This window comes from Antechinus flavipes, chromosome 3 (assembly GCF_016432865.1).
Source record: "Antechinus flavipes isolate AdamAnt ecotype Samford, QLD, Australia chromosome 3, AdamAnt_v2, whole genome shotgun sequence".
In the NCBI taxonomy this organism is placed as follows: Eukaryota; Metazoa; Chordata; class Mammalia; order Dasyuromorphia; family Dasyuridae; genus Antechinus; species Antechinus flavipes.
Genome location: NC_067400.1, coordinates 30,429,267 through 30,449,338, shown reverse-complemented (window position 1 = coordinate 30,449,338; position 20,072 = coordinate 30,429,267). Strand labels below are relative to the sequence as shown.

At 38.9% G+C, this 20,072-nt stretch overlaps 1 protein-coding gene across 1 annotated transcript; it reads left to right on the top strand.

Moving 5' to 3' along the window:
- The first annotated feature begins 3,776 nt into the window (after positions 1–3,776).
- GHSR (growth hormone secretagogue receptor) lies at positions 3,777–9,323 on the top strand. The gene is made up of 2 exons (XM_051991037.1): positions 3,777–4,649; positions 8,485–9,323. The coding sequence occupies exons 1-2, from the start codon at positions 3,866–3,868 to the stop codon at positions 8,787–8,789; spliced, it is 1,089 nt and encodes a 362-aa protein (XP_051846997.1). The 5' UTR covers positions 3,777–3,865; the 3' UTR covers positions 8,790–9,323.
- The last annotated feature ends 10,749 nt before the right edge of the window (positions 9,324–20,072 follow it).

The following is a 20,072-nucleotide window of genomic DNA, read 5'->3' as shown; positions in this document are numbered from 1 at the left end:
GGAAGGTGTGGCAAAACTTGCCCCTGGGAACATGGTGTCAAAATGAATGTTAAACATGGTTGAATACTGAAAGAACTGGTAGATGTCTTTGCTGAACTATTGGAGGATTCTACAGAACATAAGAAGTACCACAGGACTGCAGAAAGCCAATTATTTCAAAAAATAACAAAGAATGTTTCACTAAGTATTGTAGGAACAACAGCTACCTTATGGAGGCAAGGCTAGTTTCTCTCTCAGAAAAAAAGAAAAGTAAACATTCTAGAGACTTAATTTATCCAAGAGCTAAAGGCTGCACCATTGCTGTTGTTTCCTGATCACCTAAATCATAATAATCACAGCCCATGAGGACTAAGGTCCTTTAGGATATTAATGGATTTCTTTCTTTTGTGAGAGGCAACCGACCTTCCTGACTAGCCCTTTTCTCTATGGAAATTAGGTGAGGTAGATTCACCACAACCAATGCACTGAATATCCTTTCTAGTGTATTATGGATTTCCTTGTGTTAAATGTTCTACAAGTGTCTCCTTTAATTCCAGTCCAAATCCTGAATTACTCTCTTAGTTTGAGTTAAGCTTGGTTTAGGACAATTTGATTTAAATTCTTGGGAAAACTCTAGTGACAACTTATGAATATCTAGAAAAAAAGGGAGAAGGATATCACAAAAAATCGACATTGTTCTTCATCAAGAAGGTGCCAGCCCATGGAAAAAATGATTTAAAAAATGGAAAGAGCCAAGTTGGAGAAGCTTCAGAATTATAGGCACACAAATACACTAGTGATCTAAGTCAGTTAGTGAGCTGGTCCCATCGATGGTCTAACCATTCTGAAAAGTAATGTGGACTATTCAAAGAATAGGATTAATGTCTACAGCTTTTGACTAAAATATGCCACAATAAAACATATCTTAATGGGTCAAAGACAGAAGGAAAGTACTGTTAGCAACACTTTTTTATATAGCAAGGAACTGAAAACAAAGTTGGTATCACATGATCGGTTTATAACTGAAATAAATTTGAGTACATACATGTAATAGAATATTACTAAAGCATGAGAAACAATAGTTATGAGTAATTTAGAGAAACATAAGAAGATTGATATTAATGGATGCAGAATGAGATAAGCAGAACCAGGACAGCAATGTACACAATGACTTCAATGAAGTAAAGGTAAAACAATGAAAAAAACAAAATAAATAATACCATGAAAGTATATTGATTTTGTTCAGTCCCAGAGAAAAACTGAGAAAACCTTTTGTAGGTTGGGCAGCTGAGTGGTACCATAATGTATAGAATATCAATTCTGAAATCAGGAAGGCTGACCTTCCTGAGTTCCAATCCAATCTCAGTCATTTACCAACTGCACAACCCTAGACAAGTCACTTAACCCTGTTTCCCTCAGTTTCCTCAATTGTAAAATGAACTGAAGAAGGAAACAATAAATCTCTGGCAAAAAACTCAAAATAGAGTCACAAAGAGTCAAAATGACTTAAACAATTCGACAACAACAACCAAAGGTAGATACTAAGCTCTCTCTAATCTTAAGATACTGTGATGGGCTGGGCAACCAGGATTTTCTTTTGTGGAACTAAGGTTTTCTCTCATTCGCAAATATGAGCCCCTTCACTTTTGTGTATTTTATCCTCTATCCTAACCTGTATAGTGAGAGAGTTCATACAAGTGAATTGTGGGATAACTACCTCTTCCTGTTTCTGTTTACTGTTAGCTTGGATAAACATGTCTGCTTGATATCTGTGATTATCCTTTATTACTGTTCTTCAATGGTATCTGTCTCCTTGTGACTTTATGGACTATTGTATTTTCTTAGCAAAGATACTGGAGAGGTTTGCCATTTCCTTCTCCAGTGAATTAATGCAGAGATTAAATGTCTTTCCAAAGGTCACACAGTTAGTAAGTGTCTGAGGTCAGGTTTGAACTGAGGTCTCCCTGACTTCAGGCTCAGCATTCTACCTGTCTGCTGTGCCACCATGTCATTCTCTAATAATGATTTACTAGAAAAAACTAAGCTGGCTGAGAATGAAGATTCATTTCAACATCCCATCTCCTTCCCTCATTGGCCTCCTACTCCAAAGGATCCCCAATTTGTGGGAGTTCTAGACTCAGCCAAGTATGAATTTTTTAAAAAGACAGGGGAAAAATGTTAGTCTGACCTCCTCTTTCTACTGGAAGAAATGCTTAGACCTCCTCTCATGTCCTAGAGCCTCCCTGGGCTCTTTGTTTTTGTTTTTGTTTTTTTTTCAGGGCATCATGCTTCCACACTGAGATGATAACTTATCCTTTTATTTAATTTATTATACAATTTTATTGGCTTCCAAATCCTGCCCCCTGTCCATTAACCATAGTTCTCCACCACTTTTCCTCCCTTCATTTTACTGATAGAAACTGAGTCTCAGAGGTTAAATGACTTGCTTAGTGTAGAGGAGGTTGAGTCAGATTCAAATGAAGATTTTCCAAGTGAAATTCATTGCACTTCCTAGGACTTTACTATTACCTCTTTCTAGGCCTCCCTTCTTTCCCCTCAATCTTGGGCCTTTCTTTGCCAAAACATTTCCTTTATAGCATCTGTAGCAGTGCAATCAGCCAGTTTATGCTTCAAAAGACTTAGTTCCAGAGTTCCCTCCCTATTCACCAATCAAACTCAGAAGTTCTTGCCTAGGACCTTAGCAAGGACCTTAGGATCTAGGTTGATTTAAAAGAATCCTGGGTATGAGTCCTGAAGACCGTTGGCTTTATAGCTTACTGGAAGAATGACCCTGGACAAGCTTAATAATCTCTGGACCTGATTTCTCAGCTCAATAAAATGGAGAGGAGCTGAGAATCTCCCAAGTCTCAATGAATTGCTTTAATGATTTATTCAATGATTTCCACTACATGGCACCTCTCCTTTCTACCTCTTAGTACCTTCCCGACTTCCTAGGCATTGATTTGGGGCACTTACCTACAAAAGATCAAAGATACATTCACAGGTTCTAGAAGGGTCTTTAGGAATCATGGGGAAACAGAGGGAAAGAGAGTGTTTCTTGCTTGTACTCTTTAACCTCACTTTTTCCAGTCTAAGGGAGTGATGTGGACCCTAGTTAGCATTAAGGCTATAACCTACTGCACATCACCTTGGACCCCCACGAGGGTCACCCACCCAGGGCTCTTTGGAACACAGACTGGGAAGGACCTTGCTGGGGATCTGGAATAGGAAGTCTCTTTGGGCAGCTGCAGGTACACATCCGAGATGTCTTCTCCCTTTTAAGCTGGTGGAATCTGGACCCACAGCTCCTTCCCCCTGGTAACCAGAATGAACAGCTCCATCCCAGCAGGGGCAGCAGAGAGGGAGGAGCCAGGGGAGGAGGGTGCAGCAGTGACTAGGGTGACTACTGCCAGGCTGTCGGGGCTGCTACTCCCTGGGACAAGACACAGAGCTTGCTCTTCTGTCCTCTCCTCCCCTCTTCCTCCTCTCTCCCTTTTTCTTATCTCTTTATCCCTTTACCAGCTTTCTCTTCCCCTCACTCCGTGCTGTCTTCCACTTTCTCTGTGTCTTTCTGTCTCTGTGTGTCTCTCTGTCTGTCTCTGTCTTTCTCCCCCTCCCTCCACACACACACGCTCACACTCACACACTTTTTCCTATTCCCTCCCCCCTCACTTGGCGCCTGCCTCACTCAGCAGCCTTTTGAAGTCCCCCCCAGCCCCCAGCCCCCGCAAGTTCGCTGTGATTCCCTCCCAGCTCTCGCTCCCGACACCGGGCGGGACGCCCAGCAGCATCTCTCCTAGTGCGGAGCATCTCCAGCCCGGCCCCCGAGCATCTCCAGCCCGGCCCCGCGGGTATCTCTGGGAAGAACTGTCCAGCAGGCAGCGGGATGTGGAACGAGACGCCGAGCCAGGCGAGCGAGTCCAACTTGAGCCTGGACTACCCCGACGAAGCTCTCAACGGCTCCCGGGCGGACCAGCTGCCCCCCTTCCCCGGAGCCCTGCTCACCGGGGTCACGGTCACCTGCGTGGCCCTCTTTTTCATCGGCATATCGGGCAACCTCATGACCATGCTGGTGGTGTCCCGGTTCCGGGACATGCGGACCACCACCAATCTCTACCTGTCTAGCATGGCGCTGTCCGACCTGCTGATCTTCCTCTGCATGCCCCTGGACCTGTTCCGCCTGTGGCAGTACCGGCCCTGGAACTTGGGCGACTTTCTCTGCAAACTCTTCCAGTTCATCAGCGAGAGCTGCACCTACTCCACCATCCTCAACATCACGGCGCTCAGCATCGAGAGGTATTTCGCCATCTGCTTCCCCCTCAGGGCCAAGGTGGTGATCACCAAGGGCAAGGTGAAGCTGATCATCCTGGTCATCTGGGCCGTGGCCTTCTTCAGCGCCGGCCCCATCTTCGTCCTGGTGGGAGTGGAGCACGAGAACGGGACCGACCCCCTGGACACCAACGAGTGCCGGCCCACGGAGTTCGCCATCCGCTCGGGGATGCTCACCATCATGGTCTGGATCTCCAGCATCTTCTTCTTTCTGCCCGTCTTCTGCCTGACTGTGCTTTACAGCCTCATTGGAAGAAAACTGTGGAGGAGGAAGAGAGAGGACGTGGGACTGAGCGCTTCTATCCGGGATAACAACCACAAACAAACTGTCAAAATGTTAGGTATGGCCTTTTTACTTCTCTTCTTTCCCAGCTCTGTCTCTGTCTCTGTCTCTCTCGCTTTCTCTCTCTGTCTCTGTCTCTCTCCCTTTCTCCCTTCTTCCTTCTCTCTCTGTCTCTGTCTCTCCCTCCCTTCCTTCCTCCCTCTCTTTTCCCTCCCTTTCTCCTTCTCCCTCTCCCTGTCTCTCTCTGGCTTTGTCTCTCTGTCTCTGTCTCTGCCTCCCTTCCTCTCTCTCTCTCTCCTCATTCTCTCTCTCCTTCCTTCTCTCTCAGTCTCTCTCTTTCTTTCTCACCTCCATTTCTCTCTCCCTCTCTGTCTGTCTCTTTCTTCTTCCCTCCCTCCATTTCTCTCTCCCTCCTTTCCTTTCTCTCCTTCTCTCTCTATCTATGTCTCTGCCTCGATGTCTCTGTCTATCTCTGTCAGTCTGTCTCTCTCTGCCTCTCTCTCTTTCTTTTCTTCCCCTCAATTCCCCTCTTTCTATATCTCCTTTCACTTTCTTGCCTTCTCTATATCATCTTTATCTTTCTCTCTAAATCTCTTCTTCTTTATTCTCTTTGCCTCCCTTTCCTCTCCCTCCTTTCTCATCTACTCCAACTCTCTCTATTCTCACCCTTTTCTCTTTTTCTGCCTCTATATCTTTCTCTCTCACTTCCCTTCTTCTCCTTCAAAAAATTGTTTAAAAGCATCATCCCTCTCCATGAATCTCAAATATCAAATGTTATGTCTCTGCATTTCCTCAGGAGAGAAAACCTAGAAATTAAGTTTGCTTTGAAACCAACATATGTCATAGAGTAGCTTATTATTGTGTTTACATTCGGGGAAAACGAAACAGTTTCCCCAGTTCTTATCCTATTCTTTCATTTGCAGGTAACTGATTAAATTTAGGAAAATCTCATATCCTTAAGCATACTCTAGCAAAGAGTTGAGTTCTAAGCTGGTACATAGGCAACATTGGTTTGAACAATCCAAGTAGATAGTTGAAACAAAAAAAAAAATTCAATTTTTGTTTCTATGTAGTTTCCTCTTTCTTGAATTATTTCAATCATAGCAACAATTTTGTTACACTTGACTGCTGGGCAGACAACTCAAATGTCAACTGTAGACTTTCCCCTACTTGATAAAGTTTTTCCATCGGTCCATATCTTCTGCAACTGCTCAGTTATTAGGAAGAAAGTGCTCCAGTTTGATCAGATAAAACTTCTGTGAAGGAACCAATATAAATAATTGTTCCTTCCCCAAAAAATTCTTCAGTAAACTACCCTTAGGTTCAATGAGAAGTGAGACAGTGTATTTTAGTTTAAAGTGAGGGTTGATTTATCTTACAAGCAGTCATATATTCTTTATAAATATCTCCACAGCTATTTTTGGTAGCAAATTAGAATCCAGCACTATGCATACAAATTCAGAAATGTCTTCAAATCCACATTTTTATCTGCAATTTAACTTCTAAAAGTTATACTCTCAAGTCTATTAGAAAATGGAATCTGCCTATCTAAATAGAGTGGTAAATATATTTTAATTTATGGAATAAAACAAACATTTCCATACCATAATATAAAAAGATGATTGCATATAAATGATAACTCTTAACATCTTGGGAAATATCTATATTCACCCTTTGAATGTTTAATACCATTTGGAACAGAATAAACAAGGATTTCATTTTTATAATTTTAAGGATTTCTGAACAAGACGAAGCTCAGTAAGAGTCCAAAAGACAGGGCTTTCAATCCTACCTCAGAGATGCATTGGACTGTGTGACTCTAGCCAATTCACTCAGCCACTCAAGTGCTCCAGGCAACTTTCTAAGATTATAAATTGCAGAGAATGTATCACTTTGAATGTTAGAGGGAGTTTCTTTTCCTCAGAATTTACTTTATGAATGGAAAGCAAGTTCAAAATCCTTTGTCATTTTCTAATTTTACAAAATTCTAGATTACTGGATGTCAAAGGAATAAAGTTTATCTCCAAGAGTGTCCAAGATTTTCATCATCTAGACTAGAGTTTCTCAAAAGGTGATCTATAGACCACTGAATGACCTCATTGCATTCATAATAGAGCAAGGTCTTGGGTTGTTGTTTCTGGAATTAGTCATTTCATTTCAGTGGAAACCAGAGACTGTAGATTGGAAGACCTGTGTCTGAATCATTCAGCTTAGCCACCTATAGGACTTTAAGCAAATCATTCCCTCTTTCTAGAAATCAGTTTCCTTTTCTATAAATTGGAAGCCTTCTAACCCTAACAGTCTACTGTCTATAACTGCATTTATTAAATTTCAACAACAATAATAACAAATAATAAATATTAATAAAAATAATTGTCTCATTAATGTGTCATCAAAAATAAACCCATTTCCCCAGAATTCAGAGAAGCTCTCCCCCCCAACCTTGGTCAATAGAAATGTGTTCAGGTGATCCAGGAATATTTGCCTCACCAAAGTAGCCTAGGTAACAAATGTTTGAAAGCTTTTTTTCTACACAGAATTTTTCCATTTTGCTTTTCCTGAGCTTAGAAAATTCTTTTTAACTTGTTTAGAAGTGGATATCTCAATGTAATGAATTTTTAAAATGAGCTGTTGACATTTTTTCAGGGATATTCACTGTTAAAATGATTTTTCTACTTAATCATCACCTCTCCCTCCCTATTTAACATGGATCATATTTTATTGATTATCAATTAACTAACAAACAGTAATTAATTACCTTTCTAAGTGCCTGGCACTGTCCTAGGTGCTGGAAACACAGAACAAAGAATTAAATTATTCCTACTTGCAAGGTGCTTTTATTCTGGTGGAGGAGACAAGAGGTAGATATATAACTATTTAGAGAATAGATACAAATAAATTAAAAAGCTATTAAAACAAACAAAATAGTTTGGAAGAGAGGCACTAGCTGTTTCATGCAAAAGATTTTGGAAGGACACAGTATTAGCTGTGTCTAAATACATCAAAAACTGAATTTTCAAAAATGAATTTCTTAATTATTTCTCAGAAACATCTAATTAACTTAATAATATAATAATAACACTTGATATTGATGCATTGGTGGAAAAACATTTTGATTTTGAATAATGAGAAATTCACTAGATTTGGAAGGAAAAGGCATGAGTTTGAATTTTGATCCATTTACTGCTTGTGGGACTTTGGACAAGGCATTTGATATTTCTGGGCTTCGGTTTCTTTGTATGTAGGTGACAAGACTGGACTCAACGACTTCCAGTTTTCAATCTAGATAGTACTTTGATATTTGTAAGATTTTCCCAAACATTATTTCATTTGAATGTCACAATAACCCCATGAGGTATACTTCAGGTATTAATTATCCCCATTTTACCAGTAAGGAAACTGATACTTAAGTGACTTATTCATGGCCACACAGCTCATAATTGTCAGAAGATTCTAATCCTGCTTTGTGTGCCCTTAGACAAGTGTCTTGAAGCTGCCTGAGCCTCAGTTTCTTCAGCTGTAAAATAATGATCTTTGAGGGACTTTGTAGCTATAAAAACATCATTCCATGAAATGGGATCTGAGCCTCAGTCTTTCTGATTCTCAGTTCATCACATTATTGGTCACACCTAGCTACCTTTCTGGCGAACTATTGTTATACTGATGGGTCACCTTGGTCCAAATAGATAGATTAGTCGTGTATTTAGAAATAGCTCTCATTAAACCCCAGGAAAGGGAAATGGGGAAAAACAACATTTGGTTCTTTGTCTGAGATGAATCACACTCTCCTGCCACAAAGGCTTTCAAAGGAAATGGATTTTTTTTTAAAGCAGAACATGATTCAAGACAACATTGCCTGATCTCATACCAAGTTTCTCTGATTTTTCCTCTAGCCATGGTGGTGTTCGCTTTTGTCCTCTGTTGGCTGCCATTTCATGTGGGACGCTACTTATTCTCCAAATCCTTCGAACCTGGCTCTGTGGAGATTGCGATGATTAGCCAGTATTGCAACCTGTTCTCCTTTGTCCTCTTCTATCTTAGCGCAGCCATCAACCCCATCCTTTACAACATCATGTCCAAGAAATACCGCGTGGCTGTCTTTAGGCTCTGGGGGCTTGGCCAATTCTCCCAGAGGAAGTTGTCTACTATAAAAGATGACAGTTCTCGGGCGTGGACAGAATTGAGTATCAATACATGATCAAAATAAATTCATGAGCAAAACAATCACAAGTCTCATATGAAAGCCATAATGCAGTAGATCTTGGTGAGATGTTCAAGGATAGGTTTGGAAATAAGTAGGGAACTACCCTGGAGGAGTTGTCCTTTTGCCATCTAGGATTCACGGGGATGGGGAAAAGAATAGGGCAAAAAATAAGGATTTTGTTGCATGGAAAATTTGGCTTGATTGAATCACTTATCAGGGTTCTTGTTTAACATTTATGTTGTATTCACTACCTGTGATTTTCTATTCACACATTGTTGTGGAACCAGAGAAAGGAGAAGGGATCCTTGGAATGGATTGGATCAAAGAAAAGCTTTCACATTATTTTGTTTTGGGTTGCTGAATGTGAAATTAGATGTGCTTATTTTTACAATGATGAAGCATATTTAGTGCAAAGAAACATTACTGATAAATATAAATATGGAAGATATTCAAAAACAATCATCTCTATGTAGTCCTGAATATATGGAAAATAAAAATTTTACTTTGGCTAAAATGCCTTATAATCAACATTTTATGGAGCCATTGTTCATTACATAGCCAGCATACTGTGATCTTACAGTTAGTGATGAATTCTGAGCATCATTTCCTCAGTGTCATTTTTTTAGATAACTATTCTTGCACGAGAGAAGAGATTCTAGTGAGTATTTAAGATACTTTATTGTTTTCATGGTATTTGATTATTTGTCCTATACTCGATCAACAAAACTGGAAAGCATTTTCAAAAGCCTTATTCAGCTTAACAATCAAACAGAGGCTGTGGATGAGGTTTGTATATGGAGACCCATAAAGCTCTTCAATGAATACAAGAGTTAGGATGCTTCTGATGAAATTGTTCTAGTGGAAATTCACAAGTGACATGCCACAAAGATAGAAAGTTCATGTAATCGTGGAAGACATTTTTATTTGAATAACACAAAAAAAATTAAATTCTAATAATTATTGGTTCAGACTTTTGTCAGTTAGTCTCTATTGGTCTCAGAATATGTGCGTGTGTATAGATATATTTATGTATGTATATATATATATGTACATATACATATATATATATATATATTCCATGTTGCTTTGTTACTTACTACCTATGTGATCTTGGACAAGTTACTTGGTCAGTTTTCTCATCTGTATTATGATGGACATAGACCAGATGATAGTTGAGGTCAGCTTGAAATCTGAGGCCTTGTGGTTGTATCCCACTATTTCTGTCTTTTGACAGCCAACAAAATGTATCATATCTGTAGCAAATTTAAATGGATTTCTATTTCCCTTTTCTATGTACATCTGGGTACATTTTCAAATGTCCCAAGTCTACTTTTACACCTATATTTTGGGGTATATATGTTGTGTATTGGTCAGTCAAAAATGAATTCCCCTAATCCTGAATGAATGAACAGAAAATAGGTCTTGAAACCAAGAAAATCTGTGGTCCTATCACTTCTGACACATGTTGACTTCATAAACCTCAGCAAGCTACTTAACTTTTCAGTGCTCTAGGCTTCTAACTTTATAGAAGACTATAAATCACAGAGATCGCGGCAACCTACAATAGTAAAGGGAATTTTTTTCAACTGGGAGTTCGCTATTTCAATGAAATCACTGTTGTCACTATCCCTATTCTCAAACCTGTATAATATTAAGATATTTTATGCAATTTGTTCCTTAGATCATTGTAACTGTTATTTTGATAGAATTGGCAGGTCACTTCCATATGGGTGATCTTTCTTCTCACTGAAATGACAGGTTATTTCATTTAATTTTCTGGATTAACTGGATGCTTTGGTATCGTATAAACATACCATGAAAGTTACATCTTTGTGGAGAATGTTTTAAAAGTCCCATATAGAATTAAAAAGGAATCATTGGTTAGATGATCATTATTTTAAATTCATACCTTTTGCATATTGAATACTTAGTTAATTCCTGGGAGTCCATTAGTCCCTTTAGAAGAGGGTTTCTTTACTGTGAACTTTAAAAATGTGTATTTTGATAGTTGTATTTTAATATAATTGATTTCCTTTATAAACCTGTATGTTTTATTATATGCATTTAAAAGCATGATCCTGAATCCAAAGGCTGGAGCTATGCATACAAGGATGGTTAAAGATGTTCATGTTACAAAAAGGTGAAGAACCCCTACTTTAAGAAGATATAACAAGTTCTTAAGCCAGATGGAGGCTTGTGTATCATGTACCATCCTTGTGGTTTGAAGAGTAGCCTTCTAACGTATGATGGGTGGGATCTACAAAGACAAATAAAGTCTGTATTTTCACAAAGATGACTTTCTAACAATTCATGATTTGGAAAAAAAATCTCTTCTTCATTACTTTATTGAACTTAAAGGATTTTCAGAATAACTGGCCACCTGGTTGAAATTTAATGGTTTGGACGTGTTTTGTCCTATATCTTCTCAGAATGCATTCTATGTATTGTACATACCTACCCTCTTTCACTTCCATGGGACTTACTTGTTTACACAGCGAGAGTACTGGATTCGACAGAGATAGTGTTTCATTAGCTGATAACAGGTAACTGTTTAAAGTTATTTTAGAGGAAACTACCACTGATTTTGGCTGATGACATGGACCCTTTTGAGACTTCTGGTTGGGTTTTTATTTCCTTTTTAAAGCTGTCTTGTAGTTTCTGTCAAGCCCAAGTGTTAAGAAAGATTCCAGGAAAGAATAAATTTACTTGGAGGGAAAATGTTTAGATTGTATAAGGCTGTTAAAGTAAAAGATAGTTACTATATTTTCAAACATGAAAAGTGTGTTACCAAAAAAAAGTTATCCATAAATCCCACTCTATTTGGATGTCAAGTGTCTATGTAGCTCATTACTCTGAAATTTTCTTGTCATTAATATCACTCAAAAAGAGGCATAATTCACACTAGGTTTGTATAGATACATAAATGAGTTGGTCTTGTCTACAAATCTGGATATAAACATGACCTTCCAATGATCAAATGCAGAAAGACATATTGATTTATTTGCTTTACAAATGTATCTGCATTTCATCTTTTCTTGGTTAGCTAAGGCTGAGTTTACTGAATTATCTGAGAGAAACTCAGAATTTTGATATTGGAAGGGACTGCAGTGACCACCTGCTAAACACAATGCCTGGCAGATAGTAGCTTCAACCCCCCACAGAATCCCTACATACTCGATAAGGGGTTATCCAGACTGTCCTTAAAGATTTCCATTCATGGAGAATCCATTGTCTTCTGAGGTTATCCATTCCTTTTTGAGACAATTGTCTGTCCTGATGTCAAGACTAAATTTGGACTTTTGTAATTTTTACTCATTTCTGTTGGTTTATAACTTGAAAACCAAATAGAAAAAAACTTCATCTCTCTTCACCATTGAAACTATCGAAATAGTAGAAGACAATTATGACCCCCCTGAATTTTCTCTTCTATTTACCAATACATCCTCAGAGTCTTTAGCTGACTCTCATATAGGATGGATTCAATGTCCATCACCATTCTGGTTACTTTCCTTTGGATGGTCTCCAGTTTACTCCTCAGTGATAGTGCCCAGAACTAGACCCAATACTCCAGCTGTGATTTAACCAGGATCAGCTATGGAAAGATTCCTTATTGCTGGAGTTCATGAATTAGCTTTTTGGATTATTGACTTGAGGGCTGAACTTGGAGCCACTAAAAGAATGATCAGGATGGCACCTGTCAGTAACTGATGAATTATGTAAGTTCCTACAGGATGACATCTGAAAGTAGTCATTATCTATCTCTCATATTAAAGAATGGGAAGTTTTTCTTTCAGGTGACTAGCGTTTGAGGCAATAGGGAGCAGTGACTGAGGATGTTAAGGAGGCAAGAAATGGTCCAGACTTAGTGAATAGCATTTTTTTTTCTGTTAGATGGTAGAAGTGAGGAAACCAGCTGGTTAAAGACCTTGGGCCTCATGATGCCTCTAAACTTCTGAGATTTTTGTCAGATCGGTGAAGGGAAAAAGACTTTCTCTGAAAATCTCCTCAATTCTAGTCTCTGGCTCTGAGAGCTTAGGGAACTACCTAACCTCTATGAGTCCCAGTTTCCTCATCTGTAAAGTCAGGTTTTGGGACAAGATATCCTTTTGTTGTGGTGGTTGTTGTTGTGGACCCCTTGGACATTATCTGGTGAAAACTATTGGATTCCTCCTCAGAATAATGTTTTTAAATGCATAAAATAAAATTCACGTAATGCAAAGGAAACTAATTACATTGAAATTCTGTCATCAAAAATTTTTGGAAAACAAGTTTACAGACCCCAGGTTAAGAATACTTGGATTAGAAGCTCTCGAAGATGCCTTTCAGCCTCCTGTCTCTACCATGATACCTTCTCCTGGGACATCAGATAGATAACTAAAAAATCTTTTCCAGATTATTTTCAGTTTATGCATTCCCTATAAAGCAATTAGGCATCTTTGAAGCATAACTACCCCCCATCAAGTCTAGAATCTATTAGTCAATAAATTCAGTGGATCATTAAACATTTATTAACCCCCTACTATGTGCCAGGCATTCTGCTAGGCAGAAAGGAAACAAAGATAAAATGAAACAGTCCTTGCCTTCAGGCAGCTTATATCTTATCAGAGGAGATAAGATGTACACAAATATGTATATATGTGTATATTGTGTGTATGTGTAATCATAAGAATATTCTGTATAAATGCCTATGATTATTTCTATTAGAAGACATCATCCTATACCTTCTCCAGATGTCAGTGAGTAAAAATATTTAGAAAAAAAATTTACTGATCTGGACAGGGTAGCAAATGCCCATAATTCCAGCCAGCAAGGATGTTGGAACTCTTGAGTTGGGAACTCTGAGCTGTGAGCATGGCAGGCTAGGTTGATTGGGTATTCAAAAGAAAGCAAAGGAAGAGGAAGAGGAGAGAGAATGGGAGTGGGAAGGAAGGGGAAGGGATTCCCACATGGGATGTGGGAAAGGAGAGAGGAGAAGAGGGGAAAGATAATTGAGGGGAGGGAAAGGAGATGGGAGGGAAGATAAAGGACAGGGGAGGGGAGAGAAAGGGAGGGAAACGAAGATCTAGCAGATATATCTGTTGGTTTAAAAAGCAGAAACATATATATGTATGTTTCTAATATATATATAATATTATATATAGTGTGCATATATAGATATACATACATATATGTATACATATACATATGTGTGTGTGTGTGTGTGTGTGTGTACACACAGACATACACTATGTACTTTTAGAATAACTTGTTTTCCTGGACTCTTGCCAATATGGACTTTCACTGCTTTGTGTCTCTCCTCTATTCTGTTCTTATAGTGTCCAACATGTGGTGTGCCTTGTAACCTTGTGCCTAGGATGTGGTTAAAGTCCCTTTTGTGCTTAATAGACCATAAATCCATGACCACAAATGTACTCAAGGAATACTTGACTTAATGGGTCTTTCCATTTTGTTATTTATGTAAATGCTGCAAACTAGGTCACAGAACTGCTCAAATACTTGTCCTGTCAAAACAGACATGAACTTTCCCCTTGCTTTCCGTCTCCTGTCCTCTGTCCTCCTCCTGGCAAATAATTCTTCAATAAACATCTGCAAACAGAGATCCAGTCTATGGCTCATTTAATCCATTCATTGCTCTTAACTCTGGATCTGGGAGACTTCCCACCAACCCAGTTTCTGGTGAAATTTTGAAACCTGTGTCACACTGTGGTGCAGAATTAGGGGACACTAGTTCCTCTTTTCCTAAAGTCTCATGTTAAATTAAGAGTTTAAAATTCCTGTAGACATCATGGCCATCAATCGAATCTGGGAAGTCCATTCTGTGGAGTGTGTTGAGTACTGGGCTCCGCCAGAATTGAGTTCTCCTGCTGATCTCTTCATTGTGTCATTCATATCTAATTATTAGCATCTATATTGTTAGATTATACATGATTCTCTGCCTCACCCTAAATTATAGGAGCAATTCACCAACTTGGCCTCAGGGTGCCATGGTAGAAAGACAACTTACTTTGTTCTCAGAGGACATTGCCATTGGTCCATTAATAGCTGTGTGATTTTTGCCAGTTATCCCTCTGTCTTCTCCATCCTTCAGTTCACTTATTTCTAAAAGGAGGGAATTGAGCTAGATAGTCTCCAAGGATCCTTATAATTCAAAATCTTTAAGCCTATGTTCTCTATAACTCAGTTTCCTCATCTGTAAGATGAAATAGCTTAAAATAAATTTGGACTAAATAGATTCTGAGATTTTCAGCTCCAAATTTATGCTCCTATCAACAAACAACCAGCATTTATTAAGTATGGGTTATGTGCCAGGTATAGATACAGGCAAAGTGGTACAATGGTTAGAGTGTTGAGTCTGGAGTCAGGAAGATCTGATTTCAGATCTGGTCTCAGATGCTTACTAGCCTTATGACCCTGCACAAATGCTGCATAAGTGCTGGAGACACAAAGACAAAAGGAAAACAAGTTACTGCCTTCAAGGGATAAAGCTTCAGAGAGGGAGAAAACATATATAAAAATAGATCCAAATTAGATCCATGTCAGAAGGCAGTTTTTCAACTTATAAATCCAAAAGGAACTTGGAGATCTTGGAATCCAACTCCATGGCCATCTATAGGAATTTTAAACTATTTAACATGAAACATTTGAGTCTTGCCTAATGTAAAACAAATAGCAAGTCGACTTCAAATCAAGGACTCTACCATTTTGTGATGTCTTGAGACAACTTGGGTAGGTAAAGGTGGGGTGACCCTTCACAAATCACAACACTAATACTTTTGTAGGCATCTGATTCTCAATCAGCTGCAGAGAAGTGATGAAATTGAATTTCTAGGAATTGTAGAAACTCATCTAGAGTTCCCTGTGTCAATGTCAACATAGGTCTGGTCATAGGTTCCTTTGCCACATACAAGATACATCCAATCTACACAGAAGGGAACTTCAGAGAGTGGTCAGGGGCCCCCAAGGTCCTTCTTCATTTTCTGTCTCTGTACCTGTGTTCAAGTAGAGTCTGGAAGACTTTCCCATGGCCATACAGCAATATTATCAGAGGTAGAATCAAACCATGGCTCCTATTTTATACCTATTTTATGTTTCCTAAACTTAGGGTTCATATCCATGAATGACCATGAAAACAGTGGCAATAATTACACTGTAATAATAATTCTCATGGATATTTCTAATACCATTTTCAGACAGATAAAACCATGCAACAAAAGGGTGCAGTGATTAGAGTGTTGAGGTTGGAATCAGGAAGATCTGATTTCAAATCTGGTCTCAAATGCTTATAAGTCTTGTGATCCTGCATAAGTCATTTAACCTCAGTTTCCTCATCTGTCAAATTAGTTGGAGAAAGAAATGGCAAACCACTGTAGTATCTTTGCCAAGAAAATATCAAATGGGATCATGAAGACAACCCAACAATAACCAACCATATGCATTGTTTAATTTTCTTTGTGATATAGAAGTTATCACCCCCCTTTTAGAGTTGGGGAAACCAAGGCTAAGAGAAAATAAGCAACTTATCTAATTAGTGTCAGTCATCAAGCATTAGTTAAATGATGACAGTAGGCAATTGGGTATAATACAGGATTAGGAATCAAGAACACATGTATTCAGGAAAGTTTTTTCCTTCTTTTTTCCTTTCAAATATTCTTTTTTTCCTTAATAGTATTTTATTTTTCCAAATACATGTAAAGACAGTTTTCACCATTGATTTTTGTAAGACTGTGTTTCAATGTTTTCTCCCTTCCTACCTTATCTCTTCTCTTTCTCAAGAAAGTTGATATAGGTTAAATATATGCAATTCTTTTAAACCTTTCCATGTTTGTTGGACCCTTTATTTTCTGTGTGATTTTAAGCAAGGCACTTAACCTCCATCTGCTTCAATTTCTTCAACTGAAAACGAGGATAATGATAGTACCTTCTTCTCCAACTAGTCTACAAGTTATTTTGAGAGTCAAATGAGTCAATATATGTAAAGCACTTTGCAAACTTTAAAGCATTATATACATGATGATGATGATGATCAGTAGCTTGCTATGTGCCAGAACCTTTGTGAAAACACTAGCAAGACAAAGAAAGGCACAAATACTATCCACACAGTCTAATAGGGGATACCTCCTGTAAATAATTTACTATGGACATACACTATGTAAACAGATTAGAGAGAAAATAATTTCCAAGGCAGAGCTCTAGCGGCTGGTGGGGGAGAGAGGGGGAAGGTGGATTTGATTTGAGTCTTAAAGGAAGCCAGGAGGAAGAGGTGAGGAGGGAAGACATTCCAGACATAGGTTAATGGAGGATTCAGTGTGAAAGGCAGGATTTGAATTCAAATCTTTATGTCTCTAAGCTCACCTGGACTTCTATTTTCATTTATCTGAACAACAGAGAGGGCCAGGCTAAGAAGCAGTCACTGATTTCATGATTATAAAATGCTTATTTATATATTCCTGAAACAATTGTTGGCCAGAGAAATTTTCCTGTTGAGACCACAAACCGATTGCAATGCAATGGACTTCATGTCTGAAGGCATCACAAATGTCACAGACAGGTGTGTTTGGCTGGATGACAACACAAGCTCAACTTTTGTGGAGCATTTCCTAAATTAAAATGGATCAAGACTGCATGGTAGATTTTCACTAAATTAGAACACAAAAACAGTACAAAAGAGCAGACAGTGAGTAAATCCTGTGTGTGCTGGGTCATCAGCAATCAGCCATGGGGAACAACATTAAGCAAATTAAGTTTTCTTTGGGTGCTCCCCCCAAACCCTTTCCTTGTGTAACCCTTTGGGTCCTCCTCTCCAAAATGCCCAGTGCTCTGGCTGCTTAGGATCTCAGTCTATATTCTCTTCTCTCCTCATCCTGCCCCCTCCCCTGCCTGAGCAGAGAGAAGTAGGTTCTCACTTTAGAGAAAGGTCACCACCTCTCTTCCCAGTTATCTCCAAACTGTAGACTTCCAACACCCTTTCCAGCTCCCATTTCTATTTTTCTCCCATCTTCAGAATGTCAGCTCCTTGAGGACTAAGACATCTTGTTTGTATTTGTATTTCCAGCACTTAGCCCATTACCTGGCATAGAATAAGCACTTAAATTTTCTATCTATCTATCCATCCATCTATGCATCTATTCATCTTTGTAATCTACCTATTTATCCATCTCTCTCTACATATCTGTCCACTTATCCAACTATTTATTCATCTATGTAATTTACCTGTCTCTATCTATCTATCTATCATCTATGTAATTTATCTATATGTCCATCTATCCATCCATGCATCCATCTATTCCTCTATGTAATCTATCTATCCATCCATTTCTCTCATTTATCTATCTATCCATCTATGTATATATAATCCATATATCCATCCATTCATCTACTCTACCCCATATCATCCACCCATCTATCTCTCCCATCTAACTTCCCTATTCATCTCTTTACTTATCTCTCCATTCTCTGTCTCTCTCTCTCTCTCTCTCTCTCTTTCTCTCTCTCTCTTTCTCTCTCTTTTCCTCTCTCTAATAATCTAATATTTTTCTACTTTTCTTTTGTATTGTCTTCTAGAGAGGTGCTGTAGCACTGTGGAATAAGCACTGAATTTGGAGCCAGGGAACTTGTGTTCAGATCCCACTTCTGAAGCTTGTCACCTGTGTGACTTTTGGCAAACCTCTGGGCCTCAGTTTCTCCCTTTGTAAAATAAAAAGTACTAGACCAGATGATTTTAAAGTCCCTTTTGCTCCAAGCATTTGGCCTAAAATCATTAAAAATCTGTCCTCTAAAATAGGGGTTCTCAACTTTTCGGTGCTATGTGCCCCTTTGGCAGTGTGGTAAAGCAACAGATTTCTCAGAATAATGGTTTGTTGCCCACATGCATAACTGAAAAAAGACAAAGTTTCACTTAGAGATTACTAGAAATGAAGGTGTGACTTTTTTCCCCACCTGGACACACCAACATCTTGAAATTGACTCACTGCCATCTTTGCAAATCTGTGGACCCAAGGTGAATAATTCTTATTCCAGGAAGTCATTTGAGTTATATGAATCACTTACACTTTAGCATGAATTTCAATCCTACTTCCATGACTCACACTAGTATGAAGGTGACCCTTGATTCTTGAAGGCTAAGCCAGTGGACTGAGAGCTCTAGCAGATGCTATTCAAGCTGGAAAGTTTCTGAGTGTGGGTCTGGTGATAGACTAGACTCTCTGCCTGCCAACCACAACCTGGTTACATTCAGAGAGGAACATCATCTGGAAGGTCCCAGGGAGGCTTTTTTCATTCACAACACATCTCAGATAACATCCACTCAGTCTTAAAGAGGCACCATTTTCACTGGTGAAGGGTCTTCCTACCTCATCATCAATAGTAGAACCACAGATCACAGTGAATTTCACTGTCAATATCATCCACCTCTCTTTTTCACTAAAGTCCCATTCCAATAACCCATGATGAAGGGATTATGATCCCTGACGATTATTGAAGGATCTGCTAGTGAGTTGTATAATAAGTTGACCCCCAGTGATGGAAAACGTAGCTAAAGATAGAGATGCTCATCACTACAAGGTTGGGTAACACACAAAAATAAAAGTGGTGGGCTCTGGTAGCTCCTAAATGATAAGGCATAGACATCTAAGGGAGGGGTGGGGGGGGAAGGAGGAGAAAATTTGGAACAGAAGGTTTTGCAAGGGTCAATGTTGAAAAATTATCCATGCATATGTTTTGTAAATTAAAAAAAGTATAATAATTTAAACAAGGATAAGGCATAGAGGGATTAAGTTATATTGGTGGAAACAGTGCCCACATAGATGAAATCATAGACTTTTTAGTACCTTTCTCAGGGACTTACACAATGTCTTATGCACTCACATAACCATTGACCGAGTTCAGACTTCTATAACCTTTTACCTAGACTATTGTGATTACTTCCTACTTGGTCTTCCTGCTTCCTCTCCCCCCTCTTCCGATCCATGTTCCACATAGTTGCCATAATTTTTTTTTTTTTTTGCTGAGGCAATTGGGGTTATGAGTTGCCAAGGGCCACACAGCTAGGAAATATTAAGTGTCAGGTCCTCTGACTTCAGGGCTGGTGCTCTATCCACTATACCACCTTGTTGCTCCTAAAATGCATTTTCTATAGTGTAGATCATGTTGCTCTGCTGCAGTGGCCCCCTCTTCACTCTAGGATCAAATACAATGACCTTTAATGGGCATTACAACTCTGTCCACCTGGGCCTTTTCTATCTTTTCTGTTTTCTTATATTTGACTGCCATCCTCATACT

Coding starts and splice junctions, on each gene's coding strand:
- GHSR (XM_051991037.1), top strand. CDS start 3,866: ATGTGGAACGAGACGCCGAGCCAGGCGAGCGAGTCCAACTTGAGCCTG. Junction 4,650..8,484: donor ACAAACTGTCAAAATGTTAG/GTATGGCCTTTT, acceptor TTTTTCCTCTAG/CCATGGTGGTGTTCGCTTTT.